We start from the raw sequence: 16,773 nt of genomic DNA, 5'->3' as shown, positions 1-16,773 counted from the left end.
AAAAGAGCAAACTCTCCCCCGTGCAGAGGATCTCTTTTCTCGGTATGGAAAGACTCGGTCACCATGTTCGCGCAGCTTACAAACGAGCGGGCGCAGTCACTGCTGAATTGCCTGAGACAATTCGAGGGCATGAGAGCGGTTCCACTGAAACTGTTTCAGAGGCTCCTGGGGCATATGGCGTCCGCGGCGGCAGTCATATTGCCTCGAGTTGCTAGCAGTACATCTTGCTCTGCACCGCTTCAGGGCCCTGCTGAAGGACAAGCACGTTCTGGTCCGTACGGACAACACTGCGACCGTAGCGTACATCAACCGTCAGGTTGGTCTACACTCCCGCCGCATGTCGCAACTCGCTCGCCATCTCCTCCTGTGGAGTCACAAGTCATCTGAGGTCGCTCGGCACGGATGCCCTGGCACACAGCTGGCCGCTGGGCCTTGCCAAGTATGTGTTTCCCCCAGTGAGCCTTCTTGCACAGACGTTGTGCAAGATCAGGGAGGACGAGGAGCAGGTCCTCATGGTTGCGCCTTTTAGGCCCGGCTGGACCTGGTTCCCCGAACTTGTACTCCTCGCAACAGCCCCTCCCTGGCCAATTCCTCTGAGGAAGGACCTTCTTTCTCAGAGACGGGGCACCCTCTGGCACCCACGTCCCAATCTGTGGAACCTACATGTCACGGAAGGTTTAGGTACCTTGCCACCACAGGTGGTAGCTACCATCACTTCAGCTAGAGCCATGTCCACCAGACATGCCTATGCTTTGAAGTGGAACCTCTTCGTCACTTGGTGTTCTTCACGGCGTGAGGACCCCTGGAAATGCCCGATTGGGTCAGTGCTTTCCTTTCTTCAGGAGGGGTTGGAACGAAGGCTGTCTCCTTCCACCCTCAAGGTCTATGTGGCTGCCATTTCGGCTCACCATGACCCTGTTGAAGGTAAGTCTCTTGGAAGGCACGATCTGATCATCAGGTTCCTGAGAGGAGCAAGGAGGCTCAATCCGCCTCGCCCTCAGCAAGTCCCCTCTTGGGACCTCGCAGTGGTTCTATCAGCACTGCAGAGAGCTCCCTTCAAACCCTTGCTCACAGTAGAGCTAAAGTTTTTATCTTTGAAAACTGTGCTCCTGACGGCTTTGGCTTCGGTGAAGAGGGTCGGGGACCTGCAGGCATTTTCAGTTGACGAAGTGTGCCTGGAATTCGGGCCGGCTAACTCTCACGTTATCTTGAGACCCCGGCCTGGGTACGTGCCCAAAGTTCCCACCACTCCTTTTAGGGATCAGGTGGTGAACTTGCAAGCGCTGCTCCTGGAGGAGGCAGACCCAGCCCTGGTGCTGCTCTGTCCAGTACGTGCGCTCCGCACCTACGTGGACAGAACTCTGTGCCTTAGGACCTCAGACCAGCTCTTTGTCTGTTACGGAGGCCAGCAGAAGGGAAAGGCTGTCTCCAAGCAGAGGTTATCCCACTGGATAGTGGATGCTATTGTCCTGGCTTATCAGGCTCGAGACCTGCCATGCCCCCACACTCCGTTCATAAACAAGGCAGCCATTTGAGTTTATGGATGAGTTTGCTGGACCCTCTCATCAGGTTCCCTACATATCATTCAGGGCTCAGGAGGAAGACCAAATGTTGATCGACACATCACAAAGCGGGCTTGAGTCCTCGGGAGATGAGGATTCGGCTGCGTTGCCCGAGTCTGATCCTGAGATGACAGCCATGCTTTCCCGGGCAGCTGAGAGCATCGGGCTCGAGTGAAATCTTTCACCCTTTCCCGATTTAATTCAATTCAAGTTTATTTGTATGGCGCTTTTTACGATACAAATCATTAAAAAAGCAACTTTACGTAAAACTACATTTCTACAATATTTAGTAGTAGCTTATGAGTGGTGACTGTCAGTTTCTGGCATATGACAGGATTTTTCAGAAAAATGTATACAAGACGTAGTCAGCCAGATGATGAACACTATTAACAGCAATTATTATATGATGCTATCACACTTGTAGCAATATTTGTTAGTTCTGTTTGTTGATTCAGGGTTAGCATTATCTGGGGTCATCTGAGGGGTTGGCATCATCTCTTCTCAGGTGTTCTGGATCCAGACTGGAGCTTGTGTAAATCCTACCTGTGGCAACACAGGGAAACAAATAGAGACATCATTAGCGTAGCTGCTGTTCCAACAAAGTAAAATTAATTAGTTCAATCCAAGCTAAAGAATAAGAATGTGCATTTGATCAGATGCAACTGCAGTCACAATTTATGAGATGCTGCTGCATTTTGGACTACCTGTAGCTAGTTTATTAAAGATTCAGGACAACCACCTAGAAGTGCATTACAATAGTCCATTCTAGAGGTCATGAATGCATGAACTAGATTTTCTGCATCAGAAACAGGTAACATATTTCGTAGCTTGGCAATGTTTCTAAGATGGAAGAATACAGTTTCTGTAACATGGGAAATATGGTTTTCAAAAGACCAAGTTGCTCTCTAATATAACACACAGATTTTTGACTATAGAGGAAGTAACAGTACATCCGTCTAGTTGCAAACTGTAGTCTACCAGATTCTGTGTACTGTTTTTTGGTCCAATAATTAATATCTCTGTCTTATCCGAATTTAATAGAAGAAAATTATTGGTCATCCAGTCTTTTACATTTTTAACACACTCTGTAAGATTAGATAATTTAGAAGTTTCATCTGGTCTCGTTGAGATATATAGCTGAGTATCATCATCATAAAAGTAGAAGCTAATCCCGTATTTTCTAATAATATTACCAAGGGGCAACATGTATATTGAAAATAGAAGGGGACCTAGAATGGATCCTTGTGGCACTCCATATTTTACTTGTGATAAATGAGATGACTCCCCATTTCAATAAACAAAATGGTAGCGATCGGACAGGTAGGATCTAAAACATCTTAGAGCCTGCCCATGAATACCTGTATAGTTTTGTAATCGATCTATGAGTATGTCATGATCTATAGTGTCAAACGCAGCACTAAGATCAAATAAAACTAGCAATGAGATTTAGCCTTGATCAGTCGCAAGAAGCAGGTAATTTGTAATTTAACAAGTGCAGTTTCTGTGCTATGATGGGGCCTGAAACCTGACCGAAATTCGTCTTACAGATCATTTTTTTACAGGTAGGAGCTCAATTGAGCAGACACAACTTTTTTCTAAAATTTAAGACATAAATGGAAGATTTAAAATAAGCCTATAATTTGCCAGTTAACTAGGATCTAGTTTTGGTTTCTTAATAAGAGGCTTAATAACCGCCAGCTTCAATGGTTTTGGGACATGACCTAAAGATGATGACAAATTAATAATATTGTAGTTCTTCGGCTACAGGTAACAACTCTTTCAGTAATTTAGTGGGTGCAGGATCTAATAAACATGTTGTTGATTTAGATGCAGTGATAAGTGTATTTCGCTCTTCCTGTCCTAAGGTTTTAAAGCACTGCAATGTATCTTTGGGTGTGATGGATGAAACTGAAGTGTTAAACACTCAAGGTTGGATGATTGGTTCCTGGGGGCTGCTTGCGCTGATCTTCAGTGCTGCCCTCCAGTTCCTTTCTACCCAGAGATGCACCAGGAAGTGACCGGTTCATGGAAGGCACCTTTAACTACCCGAAACTGTTCTGGTGCTTCCTCCACCTTCACTGCCCTTGATAGCAGAGCAGCCAAGGGGCTATGCTGGGATACCCCCAGTGGAGCGTTCTGTTGCGATGCAATTAAGTCCTCAGAGCGCCTACACATGGCGTGGTGGTCCCAAGCTTCCCTCCAAAGTCTGTAAGTTCTCATCCACACTTGTGGTCAAGGCTTACAGAGCTGCGGGTTAGGCAGCTTCTGCCCTGCATGCCATGGCCAACCTTCGGGTCTACTAGGCCAAGGTGCTCAAAGAGCTGCATGGGGGCAGTTATGAACAAGAGGTTTTGTAGCATGGCCTGGGGCATGACATGCAACGGGCAGGCAGCTTCAGGGTCCTGGACAGGACCTTGGCTGCTTTGGCACATCAACTGTCTGGATTGCTGGCAACGCATCTAGCTTTATGGTGGTTTCAGCCGCTGTTGACTCCTCTAGAGTCAGACGCGGCTCAAGTAGCTGGGAGCTGTCCACATTCTGGGGGAGCTAAATCATGCAGCCACACAGAGTGCATTGACACAAGCAACCACACGCCTACAGACATATTTAGCTGAACAAGCCAAATGAAGCGAGCAAAAGGTAGGCCCATTTATAGAGAAAGGGCAACAAAGTTATTTGGAAAATATGTTACGCAGTATTAAAATAAAACAGTAGTGCAAGTACAATGCTGTGTCACTTCAGTGCTGTATGCTGTATCAAAGCTGGCCACTCTAGTGAGAAGTTATCTCTTTATTCCCAGGACATCTGTGCCATCGGAGAGGGTGTTTTCTACCATGGGCTGTCCACAGGCTGCGCTCCAGACTAACCCAACATCATGATATGTTACATTTCTTAAATAAAAATTGAAAAAAGCAATTATCACGGCCGGAAAAATTATCGAGCTCATTTTTTTTATCGTGTGATTAGTTGATTTATAGACTATCACGACAGGCCCAGGCACAGATTACCATATGGCACCTGCATCCAGATCTTTGGAAACTCCATGTGTGGCTTCTAAACGGGACGGAGCAGACCTAAGTGATCTGCCACCAGGCTAGAGCTCCCTGTGCGAGGCAGGCCAATGATTTGAAGTGGAATCTGTTCACGAATTTGTGTTCTTCTCATTGAAAAGACCCACAGAGATGCTCAGTCAGATTCTAGCCTTCTTTCTTGCAAGGAAGGTTGGAGCATAGGCCATCAACCTCCACCTTGAAAATGTATGTGGCTGCTATTGCAGCCCATCATGATGAAGTGGACGGCCAGTTGCTGGGGAAGCATGACTTGATCGTTATGTTCCTGAGGGGTGCCAGAAGGTTAAATCCTCCTAGGATACCCATGATGCCCTCCTGGACCTCTCTATTGTCCTGGCTGGACATCAGAGGGGTCTCTTAGAGCCGCTTGATTCAGTCAAGCTAAAGTTCTTGTCTCTCAATACAGCACTTCCGATCGTGCTCACTTCCATCAAGAGGGTTGGGGGCCTCCAAGCATTTTCTGTAAGTAAAAAGTACCTTGTGTTCGGGCCAACCTAATGTCACGTTGCCCTGAACCCCCGGCCCTGGATACGTGACCAAGGTTCCCACCACTCCCTTCTGGGACCAGGTGGTGAACCTGCAAGCACTGCCCCAGGAGGAGGCAGATCCAGCCTTAGTGTTGTTGTGTCCCGTAAGAGCACCCAGAGCTTCAGAAGCTCTGAGCAGCTCCTGGTCTGCTTTGGGGGTCAGCAGAAAGGGATAGCTGTCTCCAAGCAGAGGTTGGCTCACTGGATGGTTGATGCCATCGCCTTGGTGTACCATTCCCAAGGCAACCCATGCCCCCTGCTCTGTGGCAGACATCTGTCAACCTGTGGGCTGGGCGACACCTAACACCTTCACAAGGTTTTACAACCTTCGTGTAGAGCCGGTTTCTTCCCGTGTGTTGGATAACAGGTAATTGGTGGGAAGAACTGTCTCGGTGTCACACTTGCTACACCAGCCTCCCTCACGGGAGCGCCTTTTTTCTGCCAGTAGAGTTCCCTGGTTGGTGTACCCTGGTTGAGCATCCTCCAGCACCCTCGGCGGTCAGACTTAGCGGAGCAGTCTGTCGCAAGGCCCAGATCAGGTGTTAGCAAGCCCGGAGTCCCGGTCATCCCCTATACTGGACTAGGTGCCCATATGGCTTGATTCCCTATGGGTAAGCCCATATGTGCAATTTTCCACGGTAAGTTTTCCCTCTTTGTAAACCCGTGTCTTCCCTTGACAGACCCGCTCTGTCAGTCTCTTCTGGCATCCCTATTCTAAGGTAGGACCTACCTCAGAGACCCATTCCATATGTAGTACTGCCCCCTGGGTCTGTCCATATCAGTATCTCCACGTCACCTTCCTACGGGTAGGATGTGGTCTCTGTAGGCTCGCTTCCCATCTTCTGCCAAACTGAAAAAAACAAATAGGAAACATTGAAGCAACCTTTCACTGAAGGATAAATTCCCTTCCAAAAACATTTGTGGATGGAACAGTAGCATGGCCCTCTCCAGCAGCATTATACTCACCCTTCGGTATCAAGGTCAGTGAATTTGCGCTAGGGCTTTGGGAAGGTTGTAACCATAAGCATAGCTTTTGTGACATGCTGTGGCTTTTCGACAATTGCAGGGCCAAAGGGTTGTGATGGTGTTCAGGTTGTGGCATTTTCCATGGACCCCATGTCATTCCACATAACTCTTAGTGACTAACAGATAAGGAACATCTTGGTTATGTATGTAACCATCGTTCCCTGATGGAGGGAATGGAGACGTTAAGTCCCAGTTCCACAACCTTAAACCATTCGCTGTTGTCTAGGACACGTTCTCAGCTTCTCAGTATAAAACCTGAAGAGTGGATGCACCTGTTTCCTATTTAAAACCATATGCATGGGGAGTGGATGCAAAATCCACTAGCCAATTTTCATTGGCGTTTTCTCTTAAACTAAGAGATGATTGGCCTCCCAAGTGAGACCGAATATATAGTTCGACATAATGTCTCCATTCCCTCCATCAGGGAATGAGGATTGTGTACATTTCCGAGACGTTATACAAGTACTATAGGCTTATATAATTTAATTAAAGCAGTTGATACGTATGATGAAATGAAGGGGGAAAAATTTTACAAACAGTTCTTGAACAATATTTGAAAATATTTGAAAACAGAAAGTGTTAATTATCATCAGAAATACTTGTCAAATGTGATTCTGACCATATTGTGCTTGTGGTCTTGAAGCTACTGATAATTGGTTATGTGTAACAGGCTTCACTACACTTCTCTAACGCCAGCGGTGCACCCAAAGGAAAGCTATTGGCTGCTCAGTTTAAAATTATTGGACCTTTGTGATTGAAGAGTGAATGGCTATTTATAGAAGAAAAGAGAATGATCGAAACCAGAACACAGTACACAGATGAAAGATAAACTGAAAACAGGCTCACTGGGGTCTTTGGCTAAAGAGAAAGCTGAAAACCGATTTGTTATAGTTAAAAAGAAAGAAAAGAAAAAGAGCATCACAAACAAAAGAACAAAAAAACAGATGAAACTAGCACGAAGAAGGAGAATATGTTATAAAGTAAAGGAAAAGAGAATAATTAAAGGAACAAGAAATGGGTTGGCATTGACTATTGGCCTCATGATGAGAAATTGAATTGTTGAGATCTCATCTCATTTGCTTTACTGCAAGGGTTGGCAGGGTCACTGCTGAGCAAGAGGTGTGATAGCAAGAGCGTGACAGTTGCCTAACTACAGACACTATCTAACAGAACTCGCTCTGTACTGGCCACTGGTTACTATACTCATTCCTGACTGTAATTCGGATCAAGTTGGAAACTGATCTTGTTGCCCTCTGGGGTTCACCTGTCTTTGAAGCACAGAATGGCATTACAGATTGGGGTTGATGATTTAACTTAGAGAAGGTCCTGTACTGGACAGTTGCTCTTTCTAAGTCTTGCCACCAATGGTGACAGTTACTCTCAGTTGCTTGTGATAAGAGAAGTAGTAACGTAATAACAAAATTCACTAAGTAGAATGCTGTTTGCACACAAAATGTGGACTTACAGTGAAAGAAGGACCAGAATACCTAACCCCAAGCAGAATATCATAGGCATCCTTGACACCTGGAATTAACATGCATTTGTATCCAGATAGCACTTACTTAATAGTAAGTTTGCACTTATTTATTACATGAGAGGTTTCATTAACGGATATATTTCTGTCACATACTAAATTAGCTTACTACTGTTACCTCTATGGTTTAGAAGCAAAGCAAAAAAAAAAAAGTTTTTGGGGAGACATATGAGAGAAACGGATTTCTAAGTTAGATCCAGAAAAATCATTATTTGATAGGTTATCAGATACTGTTGATTAAATGTAAAACATGTAAAGGCAGTTGTGGTTGTCAGAACTTTACCGTGAAAAGAGAGTGTGAAAAAGTAGCAACAGTGAAGTTAAAATATACTTTTTCTTATAAATTAAATACATTATAAATTAAATAAATAAATAAAACAAGTTATGTGTGATATTTGCTTAAAAAAGTAACCTGTATATTTTGTTGTAAATAAAAAGGTAATGCATTAATATCCTCATTACTTGAAAAAAAAAATAATAATTTGATTATCGCACAACCACTCAGAACATCATTTCAACTAAAAAAAGAAAAACAACTAGACAACTACTGATAACACCCTAGCATTGATCCAGAACACTTTCCACGACTTGACACTGATCATATTTAGTTCAGAAAAGACAGTTAAATATTGATATTGTTGTTCATTAATGCAATTTAAAGGTTTTAACTGGTCACTATGATTTTAAGTACAATGTTACTATTGTAATTAATTACATATGCTCAAAAAAAGAGACACTGCACCATGGTGTTTATGCTTTAGAAATGTTTTCAGTGTGTGCTGGAGTCTGAAGCATGTGTAACAACACAGCAATCCAGCCAGGTCTGGAGACATGATACGTTAACCATGACCATAGACATCATCAAATTCAATTGAAGAAGCTGAAAAGTCCTAGTTGAAATATTGCATAGTGATTATAGATAATTGTCACCACAGAGGAAGCAGCACTGGCATGCAAAAACATACACAACTGAATACACACCCCATTCGCTTTACATTCCCCCTACTTACCTGCTGTTTCTGCCATTGGCAAAGTGGATGCCCATGCCGGACCGTTGGCTCATGGACATTCCTCTACATTACATTTTCCTTTAGCCCAGTCTCATACTCAGTCATTTCACCCACACACACATTTTACGTGTCTTGTGTTATGTTCTTGTGTCTAGCGTTCAGTTATTTGTTGGGAAGTAGTTGTTCTTTCAGTGGGTAAACGTTGCATTAGCCAAACAGAGCAAACGAAGGGCACCTGCTTATGATGTGATGGTTTGGTCACTCCAGTGCAGTGTAGTCGGAAGCTGGTGAAAACATTGTCTTGTATATAGGGGGATTAAGTGTGAATTGGATAATCACATATTTATGTGTTATTAATAGGGATGAATATATGTATTTGATAATAACCATTGTGATGATTGTTTATAAGAAGTGAGAATGATTTTTGAAGCATATAGATCCATCAGTCCACCGATCCATTCTCCAAACTGATTGTCTTCTTCAGGTTTGTGAGAATGCTGCACCCTATCACAGGGACTTTGTGACGCCCATAGATTTATTATATAAAATGGCTGTTACTTGTGCATAAGATTATAGAAATGCAGCAGCCATTATCATTGCTCTGATGAGGCAGGAATTCTTTGTTAGAGAAAGGAGCCACAATGGAAGTGCTTCCTTCCCTGAAGGAATCTAGATTTTACAGCTGGTATTGTCTTGTGCTGAAAAGCGACTGCGGTCTTGAATTTCATGTTTTAGACACACAGTCTCAGAATGTTGATGCTGAAACACATTTGTCTCTGATTCAAACAGGATTGGTTCATAACTATCAATCTGACAAAAGCATATTTCAATTTCAGAGCAGTGGCTCCCAACAACATTCCTTGAGTACCACCAACAGTGCACATTTTGAATGACAAAGTACATTTTCAGTTTTACATTTGACACTATAAATTCAGTTGTTAATGTTTCTTTTCTGTGTACTACAGTATTGACTGTTCCTAAATTGTTACATACTGATTAAATCTGTATCTAAAAGCTCAATGTGATACATATGGGCACTTTGGGAGACACACACACACACACACAAAAATAAAAAATCTAGATATTAGTTTGTTGCATAAATCAGTACAAGCAAAATAGTTGAATTAGCTGTCATAATCTGCCAAGCATATGTTCTATATGTTTTGTTAATGTCTTGAATTGATGAATTGCTCTTAGCTGAATCCTGATTGTAATTTATTGACAGGCCAACAGTAAATGTGAATCCTGTACAATCTCTTGCAATCATTATCCCATATACAGCTGTGTGTACTGTTGATGTTGATATGATTATATGATATATTGGTAAAAACACATTTGAGAGATGATCTAAGGATTTTGAGCAAGTAACAGACTTGTGCAGGTAATCCATAGTTTGTGTTCTTTGTATGAATTGTTTAGAGAAATCCACTGCTGATTTGCAAATGTTAAGGGTGATACGAAAAATGTAATCTCTTCGTGTGCTTATGTTCTTAATTTCATTTATTGCCTTAATTTAGTAAGTGATAGGGTGGTATAACCACTCAACTAAATTGTATCTTGTTTTTTCTACTTGTACCGTGTTTGCTATTTCGTGCAATAGAGTACATCATTTATTTTCAATTAAATTCTATGTTTTTAAAGCTTTAAGGCATGTTTTAAGGCCATCTCTCTCTCTTTTTATCTCTCTCTCTCTCTTTGTATGTATCTCTCTCTCTCTCTCTCTCTGTCTCTCTTTGTCTTTCACTCTCTCTCACTCTTTCTCTCTGCTTGCTCTGCAGTTGTAGTGTTGATCACATACTAATTCTCTTCTAAGTATTTTCTCTGTGAACTCGGGAGCTTATCTCGCCAATACTCAATGCAAATGAGACCTAAGCCAAATGTAACGGTTGTAACAGTGTGGGTCATGATGGGCTTGTAGTTGGGATCCTTTACTAATGCTGACATAAGCCTAAACTGTGATATAAAGACTCAGGTGCTGGTGTAGTAGCATCGGATCGATGACCTGTGATTGGGAAGCCGCATGCAGCAGTCCCCACTGTGAGATCCCTAGCACAGATATTGGCATCAGAAAACAGTGCAGACGGTCTGGCATCTCCTAGTGCAGAATTCTGAGATAAGGGATTGCTGTTTGTGCTGGTGGCAGTAGTTCCTTTGCTCTCCTCAGACCACAATGCATTGTGTTTTCTACATTAATTGTTTTGTTTTTCTTTACTGGCTTGTCAATTCTGAAAAAAACTTGTCAATTTTCGAAGGGGAGTGAGAGACATTCAGATTGATGCTATTTTTTATTTTATTTTTTGGATTAATTTACGAAAGTTATGCAAGTTTCAGAAAAATGTAGTGGCATCATCAGTATGGTGCCTGTGTGGTTGTGCAATGTTGACTTTTGTGGATGGCTGGAATAAATGTAAGGGAAATGCAGTTATATCATTTCTGTTCTTTTACATGCGTTTGTGTATATATATATACACTGACTGCAAAGCCCTGGAGAGAGTTGTGCGCTTAGCTGAGTGCATCTCCGAGTCTGCTTTCCCCTCTCTGCAGGACATCTACCTCAAACGCTGCAGAAGCAGAGCTGCTAAAATCATCAAAGACTCCACCCACCCCAGTAACCATCTTTTCATTTTGCTGCCATCTGGTAAGCGCTTCCATAGCCTGATGGCAAAAACTGAGAGACTCAGGAAGAGTTTCTACCCCCAGGCTACCAGGCTCCTAATCTCAAAACCAGCCTCTTAACATCCTCATGTCTCCACTAAATATTAACTTCATCAGTAAGATATTCATAATTCTCTACCTCACATTGACATACTGACAGTGTCAAACTGTTTGCACATTTGCCTCTTGTGCATCCCTGTGTATCTTAATATTTAAGACTGCACATTATTTTGCGTTCTATATTTAATTCTACAATATAAATTTTTTTAAATATTTTATTCTTATACTTTTATTGTTTACTTTTATTTCATTCTTACATAGCTAAATTTATGTATATTTTCATCTGTGTTGTTTTCTTTAATAATTGCACTGTAAATGGAGCGGACCTGACACACATTTCACTGCTGGTTATATATGCTATATATAATTGTGTATGTGATGAATAAAAATCTTGAATCTTGAATCTATTTTTAAAAATCCCGTAGACTTATTTTGAAGGAGGGGCCTGAGTCATGCCTAATAACCAGAATATCATAGAAACTCTCTTAACCAAACATTGGCCTAGTAAACACCCAGAAAACCTTAGCAACCACATAAGAACTCTTAAAAAAAAACTTCATAACCACATAGCACACCGTGGTGGTGAGTTTTGCTTGGGTAAGCACCACTTTAATCTAGTTTATTCTTGGAACTGTCCAACAAGCAGGTTTGGTAACCCACTTCATCAAAATCACTCATGTCCTGTAAAGCTGACACTGCATATTAAATCATAGATGATCCCTCCTGTTATCCACTGTACCTTTCCAGCGTATCTGAATAGATGATCAGAGGCCGACCTAAAAGTGAAAATGCACATAGTACTGTGTCATGAATAAGGATTATAGCTTCTGATAGCATTATATCAAATTATCCTATGTTCAGCTAAATCTTCAGTGTGTAACCTAAGAACACATTTAGAGATTCTTATTTTCTAGTGCTTATGAAGGAAATGAAAATCTTTAAAACCCACCATGGATCAGCTAATTGTGTTACTCTTATAAAACTATTTTAAACGGAAGCAGTTTACCCAAAAGTAAAAGTTTTTTTTTTTTTTTTATTAATGATTCTTTTATTTTTAAAGCTCGACAGTACCCACCATCATTCAATCCCAGTGTTTGGGAAGTGTGATATTCTTCTAAATTTGTGCCACTGAAGAAAGAGAGTCATACAGATTTAGAATGTTACTAAAAAGCTTTTTGTGGTTGAAATGTTCCTTTAGAAGAATTTTGGAATCCTAAAAAACAGCAAAATCAAATGTAATACATGCATGTGGGTAAAGCATTGAGTTAGATCACTGTGGTTTGACTAACTAGACAGCTTCTGTATTTCTTTTTGTGTAAGCCTGCTAACGGAGACTCTGTTTGTTTACCGGCATATGATGTTTCCTGCTGTGTAATTCATCCTATGATTGTGACTCAAGAATGAAGCCTGGTTTGGTATTTCTACTGAGACCTGGAAGCCACAACTAGACCACCTGTGTGTGCGTGTGTGTGTGTGTGTGTGTGTGTGTGTGTGTGTGTGTGTGTGTGTGTGTGTGTGTGTGTGTGTGAAATCATACAGAATTATATTTTTTTGAAAATCAAAAATAGCAGAAAGTTTTGCATGAGGCGTAGGTTTAGGGTAAGGGGATAGAAAATACAGTTTGTACAGTATAAAAACCATTATCCGCATAAACCATGGAAATCCTGTGTGTGTGTGTGTGTGTGTGTGTGTGTGTGTGTTATAAACCATGGAAATCCTGTGTGTGTGTGTGTGTGTGTGTGTGTGTGTGTGTGTGTTCCTGCTATTCCCTACATTATGGGAACAAATGTCTCCACAAGGATAGCAATACCATAAAATTCTGACATATTTTGTGCATTAATGGAAAACTGATTTAGAAGAAGGTCCATTAATAAGATGAATGTTTCACTTTTGCTCAAGAGAACTAATAAGGCGTTGTTGTTGTTGTTGTTGTTGTTTTCGTTTTCTTCTTTTAATAATTATTGCCCTAAGTTTTCCTTTTGACTCTTTCACAGAGGCGAGAATCGGCTTCCTTCTCCAAGAAAACCAACAACACTTTCAACATCGTGGGAACCACCTATAGCATGAACGTAGCAAAAGACCCCGGACTGACAACCATCTCCAAGAGCGCCACATCCACATCCACGTCCACCCCATCCCAGCCAGTCCGAGAGGTCCGACTCCCCAAAATGGATGGTGAATACGTGCCAGAGGGTGGAGGAAAGTCATACAACCGCGTGAGCAAAGTGGACAAGATCTCTCGTATCATCTTTCCAGTGCTTTTCTTCGTCTTCAACCTGGCTTACTGGGCCACTTATGTCAACAGAAAGCCGACCATCAACCGGTCCAGCCCACAGAAATGAACATGGCAACCGAAAACAAACAAATAAACTGCCAGTCCAGTCTTAATCAGTAACATGATGCTACTGTTAATTTTCCTATTTTTCCTTCTTTTTTTATTTTATTTTTACAACCATGTGATAGAAAATTCTAGTTAGTAGTTTGTTGTTTGTTTTAAGTTTTTCTTTTTGTTTCATATTTGTGTGTGGCATTTCATGTTTTGCAAGAGGTAAAATTTGACAGTATTGCTGGTCTTGTGCAGATGGCCATCGTTTACCCACTTAAGCCCCTCCCACTCTCCACACACTGTGGGCTAATTCCAAACAGAAGCAAGCAACCCTGTTTCCTACTAAGCATTTGGAACTCCCTTGACGAAGGGAATGACTGACCAAGTGATACCTTGACTATGCTGCGTATGCATGCAACACTCGGCACTCTACGAGTTGTTGTAAAAAAAATATATATTATTCTTATTATTAAACTTTTTCAAACTAAACATTACCATCTTAAATCATATTTCTATCACTGATGAAAAATATTTTGTAGAACATTAAAATAAAGACATATTTTGGTATACTATTCTACTTACGTTCGGGAAGTTGAAATCGCATCGCAAGATCTCCTAAGTTTGGAATTCACACTGTGTATCATCAGAAAATCTTTAGTCCCCATTGTCACCATGGCAAGAACCTGCAGCCTTTTAGCAGTCAGTGGTGATGTCCGTAGGCGAATCATTAATAACTGTCTGTTCTTTGACACTTTGCAAACCCACAGTAGGCCTATTATATCATAGTATCAGTAGTATCATCTAAGCCGCGTTTCCACCGCTGGAACTTTACCCAGGAACTAGGGACTTTGTGCTGGTACTCGGTGTGTTTCCACCACAGGAACCAGGATTCTAAATAAAGGTCCGGCATTCAGGGGCGGGATTTGGGCGCTAAACATGCTGACTGGTTGAGTTCACGCAGCATTGTGATTTAAACCACCATTTATTCAGGTCATTTTCAAAATATAAATGTTATTGTGTCATGAAATGTAATTTTAAAGTATTTCAGACAAGAATGTAGTTGTTTAAAACTTAAATCCGCAGTTTATTTTTAAAGACAGTGCCTATTTAAATATGTGTTTCGCCGATCTCTGAGACGTGAGCTCCAAGCGATCAGCGGGAGCTCAGTCCTCTTGTATCCACCGAGACCAGTCTCAACTCGGCTAGACCTTCTGATGTGTGCCGCTGGTTTTGATGTCTCTTTAGTGGTTAAACATAAAATATAATTTGTTTTGGGTAAATCTAATGGATTATCTTTGGTCTGTATTCAATTTATCTATATGTTAAAATGAAAACAAAAAGGAGCCAATTGATACAATATTTCATTTAATTGTAATGGGTGCATATATACACATTTCCCTGAACTAAGTACACTTCTGTGGTTATTATTATGTTTAAATGAAAACGAAAGCAGGCAGTGGTATTTGATATCCTATTTCGTTGTATTGTAAATATACAGAGAGGAAAATTGCAGTAGCCAAAGCGAGCTGACTGATGTTATCAAGTGCGCTGCTGTTTGCAGAATAACCGGATTTGTGTCGCCGCAGACATCACACTCCCAAGTCGAATGCACAATGTCTGAACTGCTGAGGAAGTAATTCCAAAATTTGCGTACTGTTATTGATAAACCCATGAAGACCTACGTCACCAGACTATTCTTCACAGTACTTTAGACCATGGTGGAACCGCAGAAAGAAACAGGTCTGGGGGGAAAATAGTTCCTGGGGGAAAAAGTTGGCACAATTGTTACAGGTAATTTTGGTGGAAATGCGGCAGAGTTGAGAATCTAGTTGAGTTCACAGCCCCATGGGTCTATCATTGTAAAGTGACTACTATTGTTTAATCAGCCTGAGCAGACTCCAAGAAAAAGATGAAAATCTGTGTGCCTTTTTAATCACTCATAATAGAGATGAATAGTTTGACAAATACTGACATTGTCTTCAAGCTTACTCGTACCTAAAGAAAACATCAGTCTTGATTGAACTCTCACAGGATGGAATTAAACTCAGAGCTGTCCTGCATGTGAGTTGACTTAGTGCTGACAGCTGACTGTAAGGCACTGGGCCATCCAGCGATTCTTTGTTTGTGGCCAGTACGAGCAGTGAGGATCAGAAAAAGAGAAATAGTACTGCACCATGCCTATAAAGCATTTCAGATGTGTAGAAAATAAATACAAGATTTTACATTTGGGCCTGTGCCACACAAGATGAACATGCGTTTCCATTACCTCACGTTGGAGTGTTTGTGGCTTTGGTAGATCTTTACACTGGTGATTTTTATTAATATTAATATTAGAATTTTTTAAAATCTTGTTGTTTTGGCAATTGCAAGCAAATTTCATAGTTTCCTGTCTAAAAAGATGTAGATGTAGTCTCTATGCCATGTTAATTTAAGCATACGTTTAAGATCATATGAAAACATGCACTCAACATGGATGTGTGCATATTGCTGTTATCATCATTGCTCACTTATGATTTTATTTATTTTACATAGTGTGTTAAATTTTATTATGCATCTCGTTTTGGAAGATCAATCTTTTTGCATTCACTTAGAAAGTGCCAGGTTTACATGTGAATTTAAACATTTTTGTAGATAAATTTAAAAAAGTTGCGTAAAGTATGTACTTATGTGACAGCAAGCTATATTAAGCAAAAAAACATTAACTTTGTCATTTCCTTTGTTTTTATGAAAAAATACACTACAGTGTTTTTTTATTATTATTTTACACTTGATAGGACCCATTTCTCAATACTTTAGTATTTTTTTCTAAACTGTACACATGATTCTCCAAACCAAATTTCTGCATGTCACTGTAGCAAATTTCACATCCAAGCTGCTCTAAAACTACCAAAACACATATCTCATCATACGTATCATACTTATCTCAAATCAGCAAAAAAATTCAAAACTTTAGCAAAGGTTTTCACCCAACCAACACACTTTGTCACTCATAAAATTACCCC

At 41.1% G+C, this 16,773-nt stretch overlaps 1 protein-coding gene across 2 annotated transcripts in view; it reads left to right on the top strand.

Moving 5' to 3' along the window:
- The window catches only part of gabra3 (gamma-aminobutyric acid type A receptor subunit alpha3), a 215,191-nt gene extending 200,442 nt beyond the window's left edge, over positions 1-14,749 (top strand). For both annotated transcript variants that reach the window (XM_026234254.1, XM_026234255.1), the window contains exon 10: positions 13,440-14,749. In XM_026234254.1, the coding sequence (XP_026090039.1) occupies positions 13,440-13,787 (348 nt within the window). In that variant the 3' untranslated portion in view covers positions 13,788-14,749. The remainder of the gene's footprint in view (positions 1-13,439) is intronic.
- Positions 14,750-16,773: the final 2,024 nt, after the last annotated feature.

Source organism: Carassius auratus, chromosome 46 (genome assembly GCF_003368295.1).
Source record: "Carassius auratus strain Wakin chromosome 46, ASM336829v1, whole genome shotgun sequence".
In the NCBI taxonomy this organism is placed as follows: Eukaryota; Metazoa; Chordata; class Actinopteri; order Cypriniformes; family Cyprinidae; genus Carassius; species Carassius auratus.
Note: the sequence above shows the minus strand (reverse complement) of the source record. Positions and strands in the feature narration are given on the sequence as shown.